The 18,107-nt window shown below is 38.9% G+C and overlaps 1 protein-coding gene and 1 long non-coding RNA gene across 2 annotated transcripts; one reads left to right on the top strand and one right to left on the bottom strand.

The window, feature by feature from the left end:
• The first annotated feature begins 202 nt into the window (after nt 1–202).
• Nucleotides 203–9,334, top strand: eral1 (Era-like 12S mitochondrial rRNA chaperone 1). The gene is made up of 11 exons (XM_044043084.1): nt 203–436; nt 2,221–2,382; nt 2,582–2,709; nt 2,804–2,881; nt 2,978–3,024; nt 3,129–3,190; nt 3,317–3,429; nt 4,805–5,101; nt 6,235–6,384; nt 8,255–8,335; nt 8,891–9,334. Exons 1-11 carry the CDS (start codon nt 349–351, stop codon nt 9,011–9,013), a joined length of 1,329 nt encoding a protein of 442 aa, XP_043899019.1. The 5' UTR covers nt 203–348; the 3' UTR covers nt 9,014–9,334.
• A 2,077-nt stretch (nt 9,335–11,411) lies between these two features.
• On the bottom strand, nt 11,412–12,019 carry LOC122780225. The gene is made up of 2 exons (XR_006361670.1): nt 11,957–12,019; nt 11,412–11,861 (listed from the first exon to the last, which is right to left on the bottom strand). It is a non-coding gene; the product is annotated as an uncharacterized LOC122780225 (long non-coding RNA).
• Between the last annotated feature and the right edge of the window lie 6,088 nt (nt 12,020–18,107).

Raw genomic sequence — 18,107 nt, 5'->3', positions numbered from 1 at the left:
TATACCTTTAAGTGTAAAACAGTGAAGCTAAATCTACTGATGCTGACTTGTCAGTCCAAGCAGGAGCAGTGAAGAAATGCTGACAAATTCAACTCATGTCAGAAACCTCGACCTCTGCTCCTTTGGACGCTAGGGGGCGGTGTAGTCTCCACACATACCTGTGAGTACGAGGAAGTACCCTCTACAGAGCGGAAGTCCTCACTTCTTGGTTTAAGCAAGATGGTGTCGCCCTGTAAGCAATGCGAGCGTAAACCATGGATGTAAACACGGAGCCTCACCTTTAAAAACCACGAGTTAAACTCAGTTCCCGCGACAGGAAGTGAACAGATAAACGGTTATCAGAGCGCCATGGCTCTCAGAGTGTGCGCTCGCGTCGTCAGAGAAGCCTCGGTCTTCTCTGCGCGACACGGAAATGCGTCATGGGTCCTCACAGCGGGTCAGTGTGTGTGTGTGTGTGTGTGTGTGTGTGTGTCTTTATCATGTTATTATTGAACACGTTAAGCGAGAAAACGACAATATCATTGACTCTGCTCTTCTGACCCTTTCTTAAACGAGTCTTCTTTGAACGTCAGTGTCTTCATGTGTTAGCACCTGATATAAGTCAGTGTTACTGTGTGCTTTGGCCCAAATCCGGATCTGAAGCATTAAAAACAAATGCTTTTAATAGTGCCAGCTGGACATGTGAAAGTTGAAGAAACCAGTGAATCTGTATTCGTCTCTGTGGACACAAGACTTCACACATTGTTAAACAGACGATACTTTTGTGCAACGTTTTGTATATTGAAATTGAAGAAAGTGATATCACAGTGTATATTGTGACTGAATTATTGTTCGGCTCTACTTTCCAATTTGGTTTTACAACCTCTCTAGCCATTAATAGATTATAGAAAAGTAAAACATCTCTTTCCTTCACTATGTTGATGTTGGGATGATGTGTTTGACGGTATTGAAACTGGGAATTGCCTTGAAAAAACAAGTCACCAGACTGACAGGGAATCACACCAGCAAGAATATACTTGCGGCTTAGAGGTTAGTACTGTTGCCACACAGCAAGAAGGTGCTGGATTCAAATCCTGGTCTGGGACCTTTTGTGTGGAGTTAGCATATTCTCCCCGTTCCCTCCCACCATCAAAAAAAAAATCTATGACTCCTTATTGTGGCGGTTTATTAATCATCTCATAAGGTCTGACAAATATACATCAATTTTTCTCACTATTGCAAGTCAGTCTGCAGCGTTGGTGACATTTTAATTCTGTCCCGCTTTGTACGTCACAATACCTGCTCGTCATCCAGTCAGTGTTTATTGGATGTTTTGATTATATCCATCTTCACTCTTCTTGCTACTAATAATGTATTCAATACATATTTGTTTTGTGCCAATAAAAGAGCTGCAATGTTGTCCAAGTAGATCGGTTCTGTTTTACTTGTATTACCCCACATCAGTGCAGCTGAATAACTGGACCCAGAAATACTATACTATATATTTTTTGGTGTTTCTTTTTAATAGTTAAACTGGTTTTCAAGAGTTTTCACCTTCTTAGATTGGAATATTTAGTCAAAATCAAAATGAGACTTTTGAGAACATCATTTTCGAGGTTCAGGCAAAATCAGTCAAAATTTTATGGACCAAACAAGTACTCAATTAATCGAGAAAATAATCGGCAGATGAATTGATTGAAAATAATCATTAGTCACCTACTGTCTATACATTGTGGCTTAGGAGAAATAGAATAACAGATTAAATTACGGCAACACAAGTCTCTTGTGTTGCCGTCATCTCACTGAGATTAACAGAGCTGTCCTCCAGTGATAAAATCCTTGTTCAAATGTAGGCTGGGTATTCTTCTACATGTTCAGTCACTAGTATCTCCGTCACTTTGTTTCTGTGTTACCACCTCTAGCTACGATTGTGCTGCCACATGTTCATTTACAAGAGTAACAGAACAGAGGCCTACTTGTAAAACAGCTCTGTCATATTTACAGGGGTCTAAAACTCCACTGGGTAAAAGTATCATTGTAGGTTTTGTCTGCATGATTGAATATACAGTGATTTTACTGTGATCAGTTTTATGACATGATACAGTACATTTTTTGACAACGGGGTGATATGAATGATTGATTATAATATCATGTCAGTTTAACATTCAGGTTAGCGTTATCAGTCAGTGATGTGTGAGCCGTGCGGGCAGTGAAGTGATGGATATGTTGATGTCTTTACAGGAAATGCCGCCTGCAGCAGAGGAGGGAGGAGGAATGGATTTATCTTCACTCCTGCTTGTTTCATTACGTCAGAGGTGTTTCTCAACAGACTGACGAAAGGCAAAGCAGCAGAGGCAGATGGCAGCTTTTATCGCCTCCCAGCCTCAGTTCCGCCGGACAGCGGTAACCAGACCACTCACTACCTCAGAGATTTACATCTTTCAGCTCATTTCATCATTGCAGTCCAAAGCTGCAGACTTCTTTTTTTTAAAATACTGCTGATATCATCCTTCTGAAAATCTTGTGTTCTTGTTTCTGTTTTACTGCGGTCATATTCACTTTTACGGTCTGTCTAATGATTAATTGCACTTGTTTCTTTCAGGAGAGCACGTGTCTTTGTTGCTGAGACATCCAGATCAGCCCGACAAGCCAAAGCTTTTGAAAGTGGCTATAATTGGTGCCCCAAATGCTGGGAAGTCCACATTGTCCAACCAGCTCCTTGGCAGAAAGGTGTTTGTCTTTATTGCCTCATCTACTCTAAAGTGATTTGTGTTATCAACAACTGGGTGTGGCTTTGTTAAAGGTCAGTTCTCATTTCTTTAAGGTGTTTGCTGTGTCCAAGAAAGTACACACCACACGGTCACGTGCACTTGGTGTCCTCACGCAAGATGATACACAGATTGTAAGAGTTTTTCTTTTTTTCCTCTGATGCTTTTTTTGTTTTTTTTGATCAAAAGCCAAATGCTTTAATCAGTTCATATGTTTGTATTTATTTTAGATTTTGCTCGACACCCCTGGTCTCATTCCTCCATCAAAAGTTAAAAGGTGGCTTTCCTTTTTTACATTGTTGAATTTAGTCACTGTCTGAAGAATCTATACACTATAATCATATGGTATAAGATATATAAATAAACCCTGTGTTTACACAGACACCAGCTGGAGAAGTCTTTACTTGTGGATCCCTGGAACACTGTCAAAGAAGCTGACCTACGTAATATATATCATTACTCTAAGCTGTTTATTTGTCTAGTTGTTTGTGGTGCTTTTGTGTCATAGATGAAACATTAACTGCAATATAGTGCTTGGTTTAAAGGTCTTATTATTGGAACTTTTCCAGTGGTGGTGGTGGTGGATGTGGCCGACAGATGGACATGCAGCAGGCTCGACTTTGAGGCGCTCAAGTGTTTGGCTCAGCATCCAGACATCCCAGCAGTCCTGGTCCTCAATAAGGTATTCTTTCCCTGAATAATTTACACAAAGTACACCCTCATTAACAGTCTTCACACAGACAGAAAGTCACTATTTTGATTCACCCTTAGACCTTATTTATTTAGTACCGGAGGTAGATTGTAACTGATCAAAATATTGTATTAGATCTGAAGAAAGGATGAAACAATATTTTCTGCAAATATCAATATAATAGTCCATGTCATAGTATTGTGTGGCTCCCCTATGCAGCCTAGGGATTATGAGAAGCATAAATCAAAAAAGGACTGAGTAGGATGGAGTTTTATGGGGATGTGGGGAATTATGACTGAGGTTTAAAAAATATAAATAAAAAAAATTGGTTGATAATTTTGCAAAATAGAGCAGTGTATTAACGCGTGTAAGAAACTGAGTGGCTTTGGCAGAGGTTTGAGCTCTCTCAGTGCTTACTCTAGTTCTATTTTTAATTGTTCTATGGCCTGTGTTAATTAAAATGTAAAAATACATATTGGAACCAGTTCATAGCTTTAACTTCTCATCCTTGCATTAAAGTATAGGAGTTAATATTTTGACAACAAAGTAGTGCACATGGTAATACTTTATCGCAACACCTGTCAGAAATATTACTATAACAATTGCGTATCGCAAATCCTTCAGCCTTTCTGTGGTTCAATCAATGCCACTGAAGACATAATCTTTAAAAACAGGTCGTGCCTAAAGAGGTATATAGATATACAGTGCTTAGCAAATGTATTAGACCACCTTAGAAATCTTTCAAAAACCTGTTTAAAAATAAAAATATTATTGTTATTTATTTATCTGATTTCATATTTTTGTAACAACATTTCAGCCGGCTCAATGGACTTCTCTGAGAAGTCAGAAATTAATCAAGCATAACATTCGACCACTGAAACAAATGTTTCCGTTCAGCAATGCAAATACATAAATACATATAATTTGACGTTTTATTCAAGAAATAATTGTGCTTTACTATTTTTTTAATTTTTATTGTGAAACAATACATTTTAAAATTCATGGATAACAATAATAATAATATTTGAGCATTACAATATGTACATACTGGTATATTAACCATTACAGAAACAAACAAAAAAACTTGATAATTATTTATGCTGTTAATTTAGGGCAGATGTGGCTTTGGGTGGTGGTCTAATAAATGTGTTAAGCATGCGTTACGCTGGTCATGATAATGGCTAAAGGATGGATGTGTAACATTTGTTTTTAATGGGAATTTCTCAGCGTCACAGAAGTAAAAGATGTACAGTGTGAGGCGTTGATCACATACTTTGTTTGTGTCAGTCTTCTTTGATGGCGATTTAACAACACTACACTGAGGTGCATCATAGATGTCTTTGCTAATGCTGCTGTGTCTCTTCAGGTGGACCTGGTGAAGGATAAGAACAAGCTGCTGGATGTCACAGCACAGTTGACATGTGGTGTGGTGAATGGACGCAGAATCCGGGTCAGGCCAGTGATCAAACCCCCGTGGGCTGAACAGAGGCCATTGAGGGACTCGCTTGATGAGGACAATGCTGGTCCGGAGGGAAGCACTGATCCAAACTCGAAGCTGAACAAAGAGCAGCTGAAAGTGCTCAGGGACCAGCAGGGCTGGGCTCACTTCAAAGATGTCTTCATGCTCTCCTCTGTGGACAGTGAGGATGTGGAGCCGCTGAAGGTACATTTTAGATTCGTCTAATTCAATCCTGTTTCATATTTTGTAACATCTTTCATGGTGACTGGCTGGGGCTGGGAGGTTACGGAGTTTTTAAATTATACTGCTCTATTTTCAAATGCAGTGTAAACCTTTACAATAACATTTATACTGTTGCTGTAAAGCTGTGTTTGTGGTCTTTTCAGCTAAAATATACATTACATTACATTACATTACATGTCATTTAGCAGACGCTTTTATCCAAAGCGACTTACAATGGAATTGAGTACAGTCAGCGAGGGGTGGAATCGAACTTGCGACCATTGCGACCATGATGTTTTTCACACATAGGGTACTGGTCTTAACCACTGAGCCACTCCACCCCCATATACTGGAATATGATTTTTTTTTTGTTCATTCTCACCCAGCCCTATGACCGGCACTGCTTCTCTTTGGCTATGCGTCTGATGTCAGATGATAGTGACGATGCTAGTGATGCTACTTGCGGTTGGTTTTCTCAGTTTGGGTCTGTCAGCCTGAAGCATAACCGAGTTTTAGTGACATTTTTTAGGAACAACTGTGAGATCAGAATGAGAAAGGTTACCTTTGTATTCATTATTCTGAGCTAATACGATGTCACTTTACATATCAGTTTGATACAGGTCCAAAATCACTGGATTTGATAGAGAAAAACACAAACTGATGCCAGCCAAAAACCATAAACATCACACAAATCTGTCAATAAGCACAGACTGTAAAGGGAGATGTGTGCCATTAACACAATGTGACTACAGTGGTCATATAAGCTATGTGACTTATTTAAAGATGTGTTATTCAGTAAAAAGATTATTGGACTAATATCAGATTATGTCCATAGCAAGACAAAATAGCAAACATGCATAGTAAATGTTTAAAACTGTCATTGTAACTTTCAAAACATTGTGCAATCTACTTAAAACTGTTGCCAGTAGAACAGAAACTGAACACTTAAAGAAACGTGTCCTACTATAAAACCAAATAAGCACTAACCAGAATTAATGCTTTTTAATTTTGCTGTAAGATGCATCAACATTTGCACACGTTGGCTGTATACATTTCTTTTTAAATCAGTTGCTTGTAGTTTAATCTATATGATGCTTTTTATGTCATTCCTGTAGGGTTACTTTATGGTTGCTGCAAAGCCGGGACCATGGCAGTACCACAGTGAAGTCCTGACTGATCAGAGTCCAGAGGCAGTCTGCACTAACATCATCAGAGAGAAGCTTCTGGAGAATCTGCCGGAGGAAGTGCCTTACTCAATGACACAGGTGACTAGTGACACAAACCAGCGGGGAAACATGTCAGCTGCATAAGATGACAGCTACCTCATGACATCACAGTGCACTGACACTGAGGCCTGTTTAAAGCTCTTCATACTTAAATAAGCCCTGTTTCCACCAAGTGCAGGATGAAAAGGTACACGTTACCTGACTTACGTATCCATAGCAGGGTATTTGGGTCTTATAGAGCTCCAGTAGCTGACGTCACACAAGCAAGGTAACTACTGCACGTATCTGCTATCTCTCCACCGGATGTTTTCATCATAAAAGTGAAGATGGTGGGTAGATGTTGGGCCAAAACAGTCAGAGACAGGCTAACGGGAGCTATAAAACATACTCGCAGCGAGCAGAACAAGATGGGGCGATGGTGGGCACCAACAAGCAATGGATTTTCTGGTTAACTCTTCAATAATGGACTCAGTCTAACTGGCATACAAGTCCGCACAGCAATGTTAACGCAGCAATTATTTACATTACGCTGCCCGTTCCCAATGCATAACTTATGCTAAAGCCACATTTAACCCTTCCAGTGACAACAACGCTATCTTTAGCTCGTAGATTCTAGAGTTGAATGTTAGTCACAAAGCCAGATTCTGTCCATTAGTTTCCCTCCAGGCTCTTGTAAACTTTCAGTGACTCTAGAGTAAAGAAGTTAATCAGGAAGTTGAAGGTGTCGGGATACTACTGGTCCGGAATAATGACCTCTCTGGCTGTTTCAAAACTCCTGAAAAGCACACAGGGGCATTATATGGATCGGATATATTCAGTCTGTCAAGTTTTGCGATGTATCAGCTGTTCTCTGTAGATTTAAAGTGACTAAAGTGCACTCACAGGTTAAATGTAATTGGTATCTATTAATGCAGCTGCATCACCTACGTAAATAGCATGATGTCATACCAGCGCAACACAATATAGCTCACCAATAAATTCCAACAAAAGAGGAAGAAGGCAACACGGTAAACAAAGAGCAGCAATGGACGACATCTAGCATTCTGTGTTCTTTCTTCTTAGCATGTGGCTGTTGATCTTAAGAAGAAGACAAGCGTTGTTTGAGAGAAGGCTGCCAGAAAAAACAACATAATTTATCCCGACTGTCTCACATAAGTGACGATTCTCTGAAGGCAAATGGACGAACTGCAGTGTGTTTAGCTCCACCATTTAGAAGCCAGACAAAAACTGGGATGGCACAGATTGTATTGAGTTTGGTATCCTTCTTAAACACACATATAATAACCTGTACTGCTTGGTGGAAACAGGGCTTTTAATTCTACATTCTGTTGGACCCCAAACTCCTCCTGCTTCACTTCAACTTGTCATATGTTCTTCCAGAGTACGACCTCTCAAAATGTCCGCCATGCAAAAAAGGTTATCAGGCCTTGTTTAGACTGCAGCCCAAATTGGATTTGTCAGCATATCCGTGTGTGTCCATATTGACATATTCTTTTGGTCTATTTCTTTATGTGCACAATGCTGCTATTTAATTTATGAGAATGTGTGTTTAAAATGTGTCAATTGTACGTGTATTTACTTAATAAAGTAAATGAACTAAATGGACGACAGAAATCTGTACCTCCCAAAATGGTTATGTGGAGCCAGGGCGCAAACCATTGTCTTCCGCTGTGTTCAGCCACTAACACAGAAGACACTTTGAAATCCTATGTGAGTGACCAAGACGCTCTGATTGAAACAGATCTGTAAAAATCAGAATATCATTTGATCAAACTAGATACAATCTGGAAATCTACAATTTCATCTCTAAAACACCGTATCATACTGACTTTGCTGAAATCCTTATTCTGAAATCTGCTAGCATACTATATGTGTACTTGTGTTAACATTTCACTGTCTTTATTTTCAGGCTGTTGATCTCTGGCATGAGGGAGAAAACGATGAGCTCGCCATTTCCATGAAACTGTACGCCAAAAAAGAAGCTCACTTGGTGAGTGCTCTCTGCACACTTAACCCTTCTGCCACCCTGCACTATGACTTGAAATAGTTTGTGTGTTCACCAGTACGTTGGAGAAGAAAAAAAGTCAACTCCAACTTTTTAACAAATGAAATGAAAGCAGCATAAACAAACATAATTTTGAGAAACATTAGAGATAAACTCTTCTAAGTCTGAGTGGTAGAAGTGACACATGAGGCTTCCATTATAGCTCTTGGTATTAATCTGCTGTTCTCTCTGCACCTTGAGGCTCCTCATTCTTTGGGTTTTTCCCTTGTAAATATTTGAGCAGCTTTTCTAAACCATACATATTTGATGACAAAGAGTATTTGAAGCTACATCTATTCTGCACCACTAAAATGTTTCAAGGGCCAGTGACCTCAGACCAACGTTGTTCTTTAGCTCGCCCGTTTCAACACGGGGACAAATGGAAGTATAGGCAACTACAGAAGTCGCTGAGCACAAATTTCATCTACTTTATGTTTTCCCACATAGAGACCTTTTAAAATTCACATTTATGTCCCCGATTTATTGTCTTTATCTCTGTAGCGGATGGTGATCGGCAAAGCCGGACAGTTGATAGCACAGATCGCTCGAGAGGCAAGCGAGGACCTGAGCCGCATCTATCTGAGGGACGTGAAGCTGAAGCTCGTGGTCAAGCTGAGGAAGTGAAGAGGGTTGCAGAGGACTTTAATACTGAAGAGACAGACACTTAAAGGAAGGTAGAGTTCCAATCATCAGACTGAGGTGGAGTTATGAGGTGGCATCACCTATATACTGTATATCCACAGTCCCAGGGCTCTCACTGAGCTTGTACTTCTATTTATTTACCTGCTTAAAGAATTGTATGTAAACATGAGGCTGACGTAACATCAGTAGAAATGTGTAGTGTATATATTTATATATATGTATAGGGCTGCAACAATTATTGGATAAATCAATTACTAGACTGTCAACTATGAGTGTTTTTTCAATAAATAACAAATGTCCTGATTTTTCAGCTTCTTAAATGTGAATATTTCTTGTTTCTTTGCTCCATATAACAAAGAAATCATTCAAACTAATTATTCTTGATTAGTGGACAAAACAAGACACTCGAGAACGTCGTCATTGCCAGGTTTCTGACATTTTACGGACCAAACAAGAACTCATGTTAATCCAGAAAATGATCGACAGATTCATCGATTATGAAGGAAATCATCCGTTGCAACCCTAGATGGAGAAGACGATGGTGGAACTTTAAAAATTGTCCTAACTGGAGACATTATGGTGTCACTGTCAGGCCTTTAACTCAATCCTTGTTTGTAAAAATATAATGCATCTCCATCAGTGAAATGGAGAAAACATGTCTATTAAAAGCACTGATATTTTAGGTAACTAACCCAACACACCGATGGACTCATCAAATGGATGTTTTGACACACGTTTGACTGTATGTGTGTGTGGCTGAGCAGATTTGGCGAAGTGTGAAAAGGCTGCTGGTTTATCTTTGGCTCTCACAGCTTCTTTTTTTTTAGCTTTGCGGGCACATACACGTGCAAACACGGGCTGCAGATAAAGTGAAGTGAGACCTGCACAGTTCATGTTCACTCACAAGTCCCTGATGTATCATCCGCCTGTGTTCCCTGCACTCCCACATCACTTTAGCCTTCTCTGCTGCCTTTGAAGTGTGGCCATCCATCCCCCTGACTATCACTTTGTGTTGCACTGCTTCTCTCCTTTTCCTCTCCCCAGCCTCTGACATTTTTTTTGGGGTGGTGGGGGGGTTGTCTTTTATAAAGCCCAGCTCTGCCCCTGAGGGCTGAATTGTGTCCCTAATGGAAGGCAAAATGGAGCACTAACCTGATGGTAAAATGGGTCAGATAATGGTGATTAGATTCATTCCTGGTGCCTGTGAGTTAACTCGACAGTTACTCTATCCGGAGCATCTTGATGAATAACTAGCCAGTGGCCTAAAGCAAGGGCAATGGGAGGGAGGGAAGGGATGAGAGAAAGGGGGAGGGAAGGCCTTGAATGTCTCACTGGAGCTGTGTCAACCCCCTCTAGCTCTTTCTGCAATGGCTGCTTGTCAGTGATTAGACAAGCTGCGTGCACAGCAAGAGATCAGCACTTAGACAACGCAACTGCTGCTTGAAAATTACTATAACTGATGTGCGCCGGGCGGCACACTTTAAATCAACGCTTTAAACATGCGTGCGATGATTAGAATGCCGATAACCCAGCTTCACATAATAGTTACACTTGAGTTAATTACAGCACAGTGGCAACATGGCATACTGTAGTATGGCCATCGTTTGTGTAACAGGCAAGATTTCTAAAAAAGAGTGCCATGCTATTTCAGTGATATATTATTTTCAATAGTGTCCATGTTTTAGCTTAGTAATGAGAGTTACTGTTGGTTATCGTTGGTGTAGTGCATGTTTGGGAATCACAATTTGTAATTACACTATAATGAAATTTAAATGCGTTTCTCCTTATGTCCCACGCATAAGGAGAGGTGGACCTGCCTCTATAACCTCCCAGCCGTGGGAGAACATCACAGGTGCAACTAACAGTCTCTGATTAGCTCCCCAAGAGACAGCAAATCTAACAGGTTTTGGCAAATTAATGAACAAATGTCTACTTCAATACAAACATAAGTGAATGACAGAGGTGGAAAGAGTACTGAAATATTCCACTCAAGTAAAAGTACCACTATTTTGATAAAACTTTGCTCAAGCACAAACAAAAGTACTGGTTTAAAAATGTACTTAAGTTAAAGTGAAAAAAAAGTAACTTGTTTAAAATGTAAAAGTTTGTTTAAGAGTAAAAATTGCTTTTTTTAACAAGGTTGGAGTTCTTATGTCGTGCAAAAAGGTTTTTAATTAAAGGCAAACCTTTACAAAGTAAAGTGCTGACAAAATAAAATATGTAAACACGTCATCAGTCAAAATGGGTCAAAGGTTAATTAACGCCAAAGTTTCCAATTTAAAAAGGTAGTAAAAGTACAGTACTTCCAAAAAACATACTTGAGTAAAAGTAAAATTACAAATTTGAAAAATGACAAGTACACAAAAAAGAACCTCTTCAATTACAGTGGCACAAGTAAATGTAATTCATTACTTTCCAATTACCATCATATTACTTCCTTATTTACTAAAGAACAATCACCAAAAACAATAAACCATGTTGTTTATTTTCATGCACTGATAAAATCATAAATGTCAGGCTTCTCTTCATCGTCCTGCTCCAGATGACATTGAGAAAGGGCCATAGAACCCTTACCATTACTAAAACTCAGTAATGGTAACGGTTTGACGGCCCTCCTCCACAGTGACGGGAGTGCAGCCCCGCCGTCAGTTGGTCCTGAGCGTGTCCTGAGCGTGTCCTGATAGCGTCTGCGCGGGAATGACACCCTGGATAGTACATCATCTATACTGTAGTGTCTCAATGATGAACTTACAGTATAAGATGATATCCTGTCCAGGGCACAATACATGAACATTTAAGCAGCAGCATGTTGTTGTTGCTTAAATGTAATCTGCAGGAGAGAAATGGACTCATGAAGTGATGACAATTACAACTATCTATATTAGACTATAATTGTGTAAATGTTTTCTGTTAAAAGTCTCTCACCTTATTTTCATGCGTCTGTCGTCGCAGCGTCCGTGTCCACGTCAGGTTCACAGTATCCCAACGACCGTGCCAGGCGCCGGCACTTAAAGGGCCTTCTGGCTCATTAGCATATTGTGATGACATCTGGGCTGGACAAAACACCAACAACTTTTTTTTCCTTATCTGGTGCTGACTTGCCTGACCGTCTCTGTCCAATGTTGGTCCACACCCTTACTACACCCAACTATACTGCACATGTCCCACACCAATCCCATTTTCTACATTTCACTGCTGTCCAAAATTTGAGTCAACGGGGTAAAAAGCAAAAAACCTGTCAATGAATTAGTACCTTTTATAATAGTTTTTTTGTATCAAATTTAGGGCTGCAATCGATTATTATATGAATCGTCAACTATTTTGAGAAATTGATGAGTGTTTTTTCCAATAATTAAAACAAGCTTTCTGGTTTTTCAGCTGGTCTGGTCTGGTTTCTTCGCTCCACGTAACAAAATAAATCATGAAAACTGAATTTTTCAACATTTTCTGACCAAACAATTACTTAAACAGATTAATCACTTTAATAATTGTTAGTTGCTGGTCTAATAAAAATCGATCAGCACTTTTATTTACTTTACCCTCTTTGGTCAGATTGGTTGTGTACTTTGGCGATTCTTACTTACATGACTTCTGTGCTCTCTCTTTACAAAGCTCTGAGCTTTTATATCACAGTAAATCAAATAATCTCCATCTCTTAGTGTCTTTGAAATTGTATATCCTTTCAGATTGATGCATTCATGCACTGGAATTTAATACTGTGATATGTCAGTTGATGACATGTTACCTGACCGATTATATTATGGTGGGGTTTTTTTTTCAGTTTCAAGGATATGCAGAGGTGAGATTTTCTTACATACTCTGCATATTGAATCGTGCTTCGTCTTTAGAGCAGCTTACCTCGCTGTAGATTGCCCTTTAATCTTGTACAGTTTCCTTCATACGAGACAGTTTCTGAAGATAAAATTCGTCTTTCTGAGGAAATAATCACTTGCTCTTAAGAAATTCAGGATTCAATGAATGTAAACCTGCACACTCCTTTATTAGTCCACTGTGTCACTTTTAGGAGGGTTTGTTGGCAGTAATTGCATATACTACGCATAGCTTTTTGTTTGTTTAAGGGCATAATAACATAAACATTTATTTTTTTATTTTTTATAGCATTAGAAATCAGGCTTTTATATGAACTTTAGGCAAGAGCCTTGAGGAGGCCACTGTAGTTCCCTGATGTTCCTGTTACAATCTGCACTTCAAAGTTTTAATCCTGAGAAAGATTCAAGATTTGTTTATTTGTCACACGAGATTGTACAAGGTACATTGCCAGTGAAGTTTAAATAGCCCCTATTGTGCTAAATTATTATAGTATATATAGTATAGTATATATTACAGTGGTGTTGTTTAATTATAATTTAAATAAAGATAGAAAAAAAAGGTTAATAAAATAAAAAGTGAAGTAGATTATAAATTAGAAGTGTAAAGCAAATTAGCCAGAATGCACTTCTCAAACTGTGGTACGTGTACCATCAGTGGTACGTGAGCTTCTTCTGGCGGAACTTGGAGGAAAATCCGAAATACTGTTCTACTGTGTTTACCAGGGTATGAGATTGGAGTGTGTAGCAAATTAAACAAACAACAACAATAATAATACATTAAATAATAATAATTAGAGTCACCTTATCTCTCACGCCATCTTAATCTAATTTCACTATACCAGTGTCTGAAGTATATGTGAGGAAGATGAGGGTGATGAAAGAGCAAATAATCTTATTGGGAATAAATCTGCCTCCTGTGAAAAGTTGGTAGCTGGTTTTGCTCGACCTATTTACACCACTGTGTTTTAACGTTGGTGATAATGATGTTTATATTTTCTCAGGTGGTACTTGGTATAAAAAGTTAGAGAACCACTGTCGTAGACAATCCAGTCAAACGCAGAAACCACACACTTCAGGAAGGAGATTCCAGGGATTTGGGATCTCACAGAAACTCATGTTTAACTCAATTTACACATTTATACACGTATATATATGTATATATATATATATATATATATATATATATATATATATATATATATATATAATGGATGTCATAAGAAAATTGTCACATGCTCTTTAGGGAGGTTAGTTGGGGTGTGGTAGTTGCCATGGCAACACTCCCTGGTCAGGGTGTGTGTGGCCCTCCTGTAGGCGCAGATAAAGATGGAGGTAGGACTATCTGGGTGGTTTGGTTTCCCTCCAACTCTTTATCTGCAGCACAACAACTTCAGCTCTCTCTGCTAATTTCCATTTGCATTCAAAGATAAACTTTTTTTTTTTTTTCTGTGAGGAAGAAGGGAGGACGGGCTCATCGTACAAGAAGGCAGTTTTATCGAAGGCAATCAGAGGAACTTGTTGGGATTTGATGAAACTGTTTTTGTAGTTAGTAAAAGGCAGGACATTTACACACTTTTGTGGGTTTTTATGTTCAGTATCATCTGAATACCATGACGTCACCCACCATTTCTCCCCCTCACCTCCCTCCTCACTGACAGCCGCTCACTCAGAGCAAATAAAAATTTGTTTGCCATCATCATATTTCATTTTTGTGTCTTCTATCTGATCTTTATATTTGTGCCATTAACTAATGTTCAGACGCATGAAACATCTGGCAGGGGAATATGAGCCACATCATTTAATTTTACGAGGAGGGAGAGCGTGTGTGTCCTGTGGGAGAGCCACAAACACGGCTGCACATGAGTTTGCTTTAACTGCAACAACAGCTGCCTTGTTTTCAGAGGACGTTAACGAAGCTTCTTCACCAGGATGTTAAAGACTGTGAGACACGAGCAGCAGCATCGCAGCTGCACTTTCATTATATGCTTGTTCATATAATGACAATTAAGTGCTTACCTTATCTTGCTTGCACTTATTTCACACTCATTTCTACCCGTGTTGTAATTTAAGGAAGTATAAATACTTTGTTGCTGTACTTAAATCCAAAATGTATTTATATTTCTGGCAACTTTTACTTTTGCTCCACCACATTTCCCGTTAACCATCTTTGTTTCTCGTTACTACCAAATAAAATCAGAAGACGAGTTGGTAAGTGCTCTGTACTTATTTACTTCTCTTCTAGTCTTGATGACCACTCAAAGCTGCTTTACACTACAGTTATTTAACCAGGTAAAAAAAAAACAATTGAGATGGAAACCTGGCCATGAGGTCAGCAGCACGTCATAATAAACATTAGATTAGGTACAGGAGACCGGTGACAAAGAGTGATTTTGATGATGTTAACATGACGTTTAAAGTGCAGGAGTTGAAGTCACAGTAATAAACTAGAAAATTCTGTGGCGAAATTTCGTGCCTGCTTCTTGAGGCCAATTTGGATGGATTGTACCTTTAAAACTACTCCTAAAACTTGTACGATGTACATTTTATGTGAGAATTGTATTTTTGATTCTCAAGTACAGTAAATATTTACTCAAGTAATGTTGTAAAAGGTGAAATCAACTTCTACCAAAGTAATAGGGATAATAGAGTACTTTACTACACCACAATTCTTTTAACTTTTACTGTAGTATCACTAGATATTTGAGAAAATGTATTCTATACCTCAGGAGAATGAGCAGTGGTGGAATTCTTCCAACATTTAATCAAATATCAAAGAGTAACTTTATAATGTGCTTTTTGCGTCGCATAAGAGGAACTACCAGCTACTTCACAGGTTAATGGGTGAATGGCAAAACTGTAGCGTGAAGCAGCCTTGAGTGGTCATCAAGATGAGAAAAGTGCTATATAAATACAGACCATGTACATTATCTTATTGAATACAGTGCAGTGTTACAGATAAAAGCATTGGTTTGACAAAAGGTCAAAGCAAAAACTGGGTTGTTGCATTTCAAAAAAAAAAGTGGCAGTGGGAATAAAATTCCCCACAGCCTCCCACTGATTCTATCAAAAATGATGGATAGACAAAGTACAGAGGTGGACCAAAAACCAGAGGAGAAACAGGAGTCACCGGACAGCAGGGAAACTAAATGAGTGGACAAAAGAAGAAACAAGCCCTCAACATACACTGGACTCAGATTTCCACTCAGCACAGAAACTCAACCAAAGAATAACTGAGCAGGAGAAACTCTAGACCTGCCTCTATAACCTCCCAGCCACGCTGATTAACCTCAGCTGTGGGAGAACATCACAGGTGCAACCAATAGTCTCTGATTAACTCCCCGAGAGACAGCAAATCCAACAGGTTTGGTGGCAAATTAATGAACAAACATCTACTTCAATATAAATACAGTATAAGTGAATGGCAGAGCATTTTTCATAAAAAAAATTGCTTACTTTTTTTTGCTAAAAAGTACGCTATAGTATAGAATAGTATAATATACATTACATTCATTTATATATACACACAATACTATAATGTTGGCGGGAGAATCTAGGTTACATGTTTACTTGCTATTAAGTGCAGTATAGTATAGTATAGGTGACCAGCCATGGAAAAACCAGGAACAAGTAGACTGAGGGACATTTTGAGTTATTTACAGATTCTGAAAGTGCGATTTCTAAGCTTTCCATCAATCCATCAAACACATGGAAAACCATTTGAATGTAGGCACTCCTCAAACTGCTTTAGGGAGAATTTTAGCCTCAAAGATGTACACCTTCTGGGAGCCAAGAGACAGTATCATCACATTTACATAATACACAATACACAAACGTAACATAGATTAACGACGTTAATGAACTCACCCCATAGGAAGATAGAAGGTTAGGTTCAGGGTGCTTTACTTTCATCGATGGTCATGTTGTCATCTCAGAAGTAATTATTGTCTGTACGCCTCAAGGTGTCCAGTTATTCTCATTATAACGAACAGGACTGGACCCAGATGCAGTACGGTGGTAAGTAACAGTCTTTATTTGCACACGGAACCAACAATGCTCCTCAATTATGCGTAAAAACGCAGGCGCGGGGTCAACGTGGACAATTGGACACTGACTGGAACAGGTAAGCAAAGTTAACCAGAGGCACACACGTGCAGAGTAATCCACAGAAAGACCACAAGAGTCACACAAAAACTGTGTTTTATTTAGTGACGGATGAAGACGAACTCACACTAGACAAACAAAGGAGGAGCGGTTATATACACTGAGGAATTAGGGAGACAACGGACAGCTGTGTGGAACAAGACACAGGTGAAACGGGATGGGTAATCACAGAGGGGAGAAGTAAAGTGCACACAGACAAGGGACGAAAAAGACTTCAAAATAAGAGGGAATTTCACAATAAAATGACATTGACTACAGAACATGACACTCATGTCCTGCCACTCTCTTTTGGCCACTAAATAGCTTGAATGCTAATGCATTAGCATAAAGTCCGCTAGCTTAAATGCTAACGCGTTAGCATAACATAGCAAAGCAGAAGTGAGATCAGTGTCAGCATGACCAGAAGCCTCTGTTTTCGTTAAGTACAGCCAGATATTTGTGCTTTAACAGCCATGGTTTAGTTCCTTTGCAATGTGTTTGTCCCAGTGAGGAGCCAGCTGCATATTAAGTAGCCATGTGTTTCCTCTGTGAGGAGCAGCTGATTGGCCGAAAAAACAACAAAACACTGGAATGTGATCAAACAATCCTAATTCAAATACAAAGTTAATGGTTTTAAGACCCACAATACTGTGATTTGAAGCATGTAGTGGCTTATTTGAAACTTCTCGGTTTGCGCTGGGCCGACATGTTGCTCCTTTTGCCGTGGCCGGTCATGGCAGATTATGACAGGTTTTGCATCTGAAATGATGAAATGAAACAATGCTAAGACTTTTATAACTGTAAAATATGTTTGAACAGTGTGTTTCACATTATCAGGGCATCCAGTGTTTTTTTATTCAAGGTAGTTTATCACTTTGATCATCATGTTAACCATAATCATTATTATTAATTATCATGGTATAACATAACATTAAGTTTAAGTTTGATTGTTCTTCAGTGCAGTCATGTTCAGAAAGTTGAAATTACGTTATACTTTGGATAATATTAATAGTATGAGGTTATTGCTGAATTTATTTATTTATTTTTACGTTTAATATGAATAAAGAAGAGAAGTATAAGTTTGTTAGAGTCTTAGCAGTCTTTCC

This window comes from Solea senegalensis, linkage group LG13 (genome assembly GCF_019176455.1).
Source record: "Solea senegalensis isolate Sse05_10M linkage group LG13, IFAPA_SoseM_1, whole genome shotgun sequence".
In the NCBI taxonomy this organism is placed as follows: Eukaryota; Metazoa; Chordata; class Actinopteri; order Pleuronectiformes; family Soleidae; genus Solea; species Solea senegalensis.
The sequence above is the reverse complement of the archived record's forward strand: the minus strand, read 5'-3'. Positions and strand labels throughout refer to the sequence as shown.

Excerpts from the sequence above, each read along its gene's own strand:
- eral1 (XM_044043084.1), top strand. The coding sequence starts at position 349 with ATGGCTCTCAGAGTGTGCGCTCGCGTCGTCAGAGAAGCCTCGGTCTTC. Across the intron at positions 2,882-2,977 it reads CGCAAGATGATACACAGATT|ATTTTGCTCGACACCCCTGG; the intron begins GTAAGAGTTTTT and ends TATTTATTTTAG. Across the intron at positions 5,102-6,234 it reads AGGATGTGGAGCCGCTGAAG|GGTTACTTTATGGTTGCTGC; the intron begins GTACATTTTAGA and ends TCATTCCTGTAG.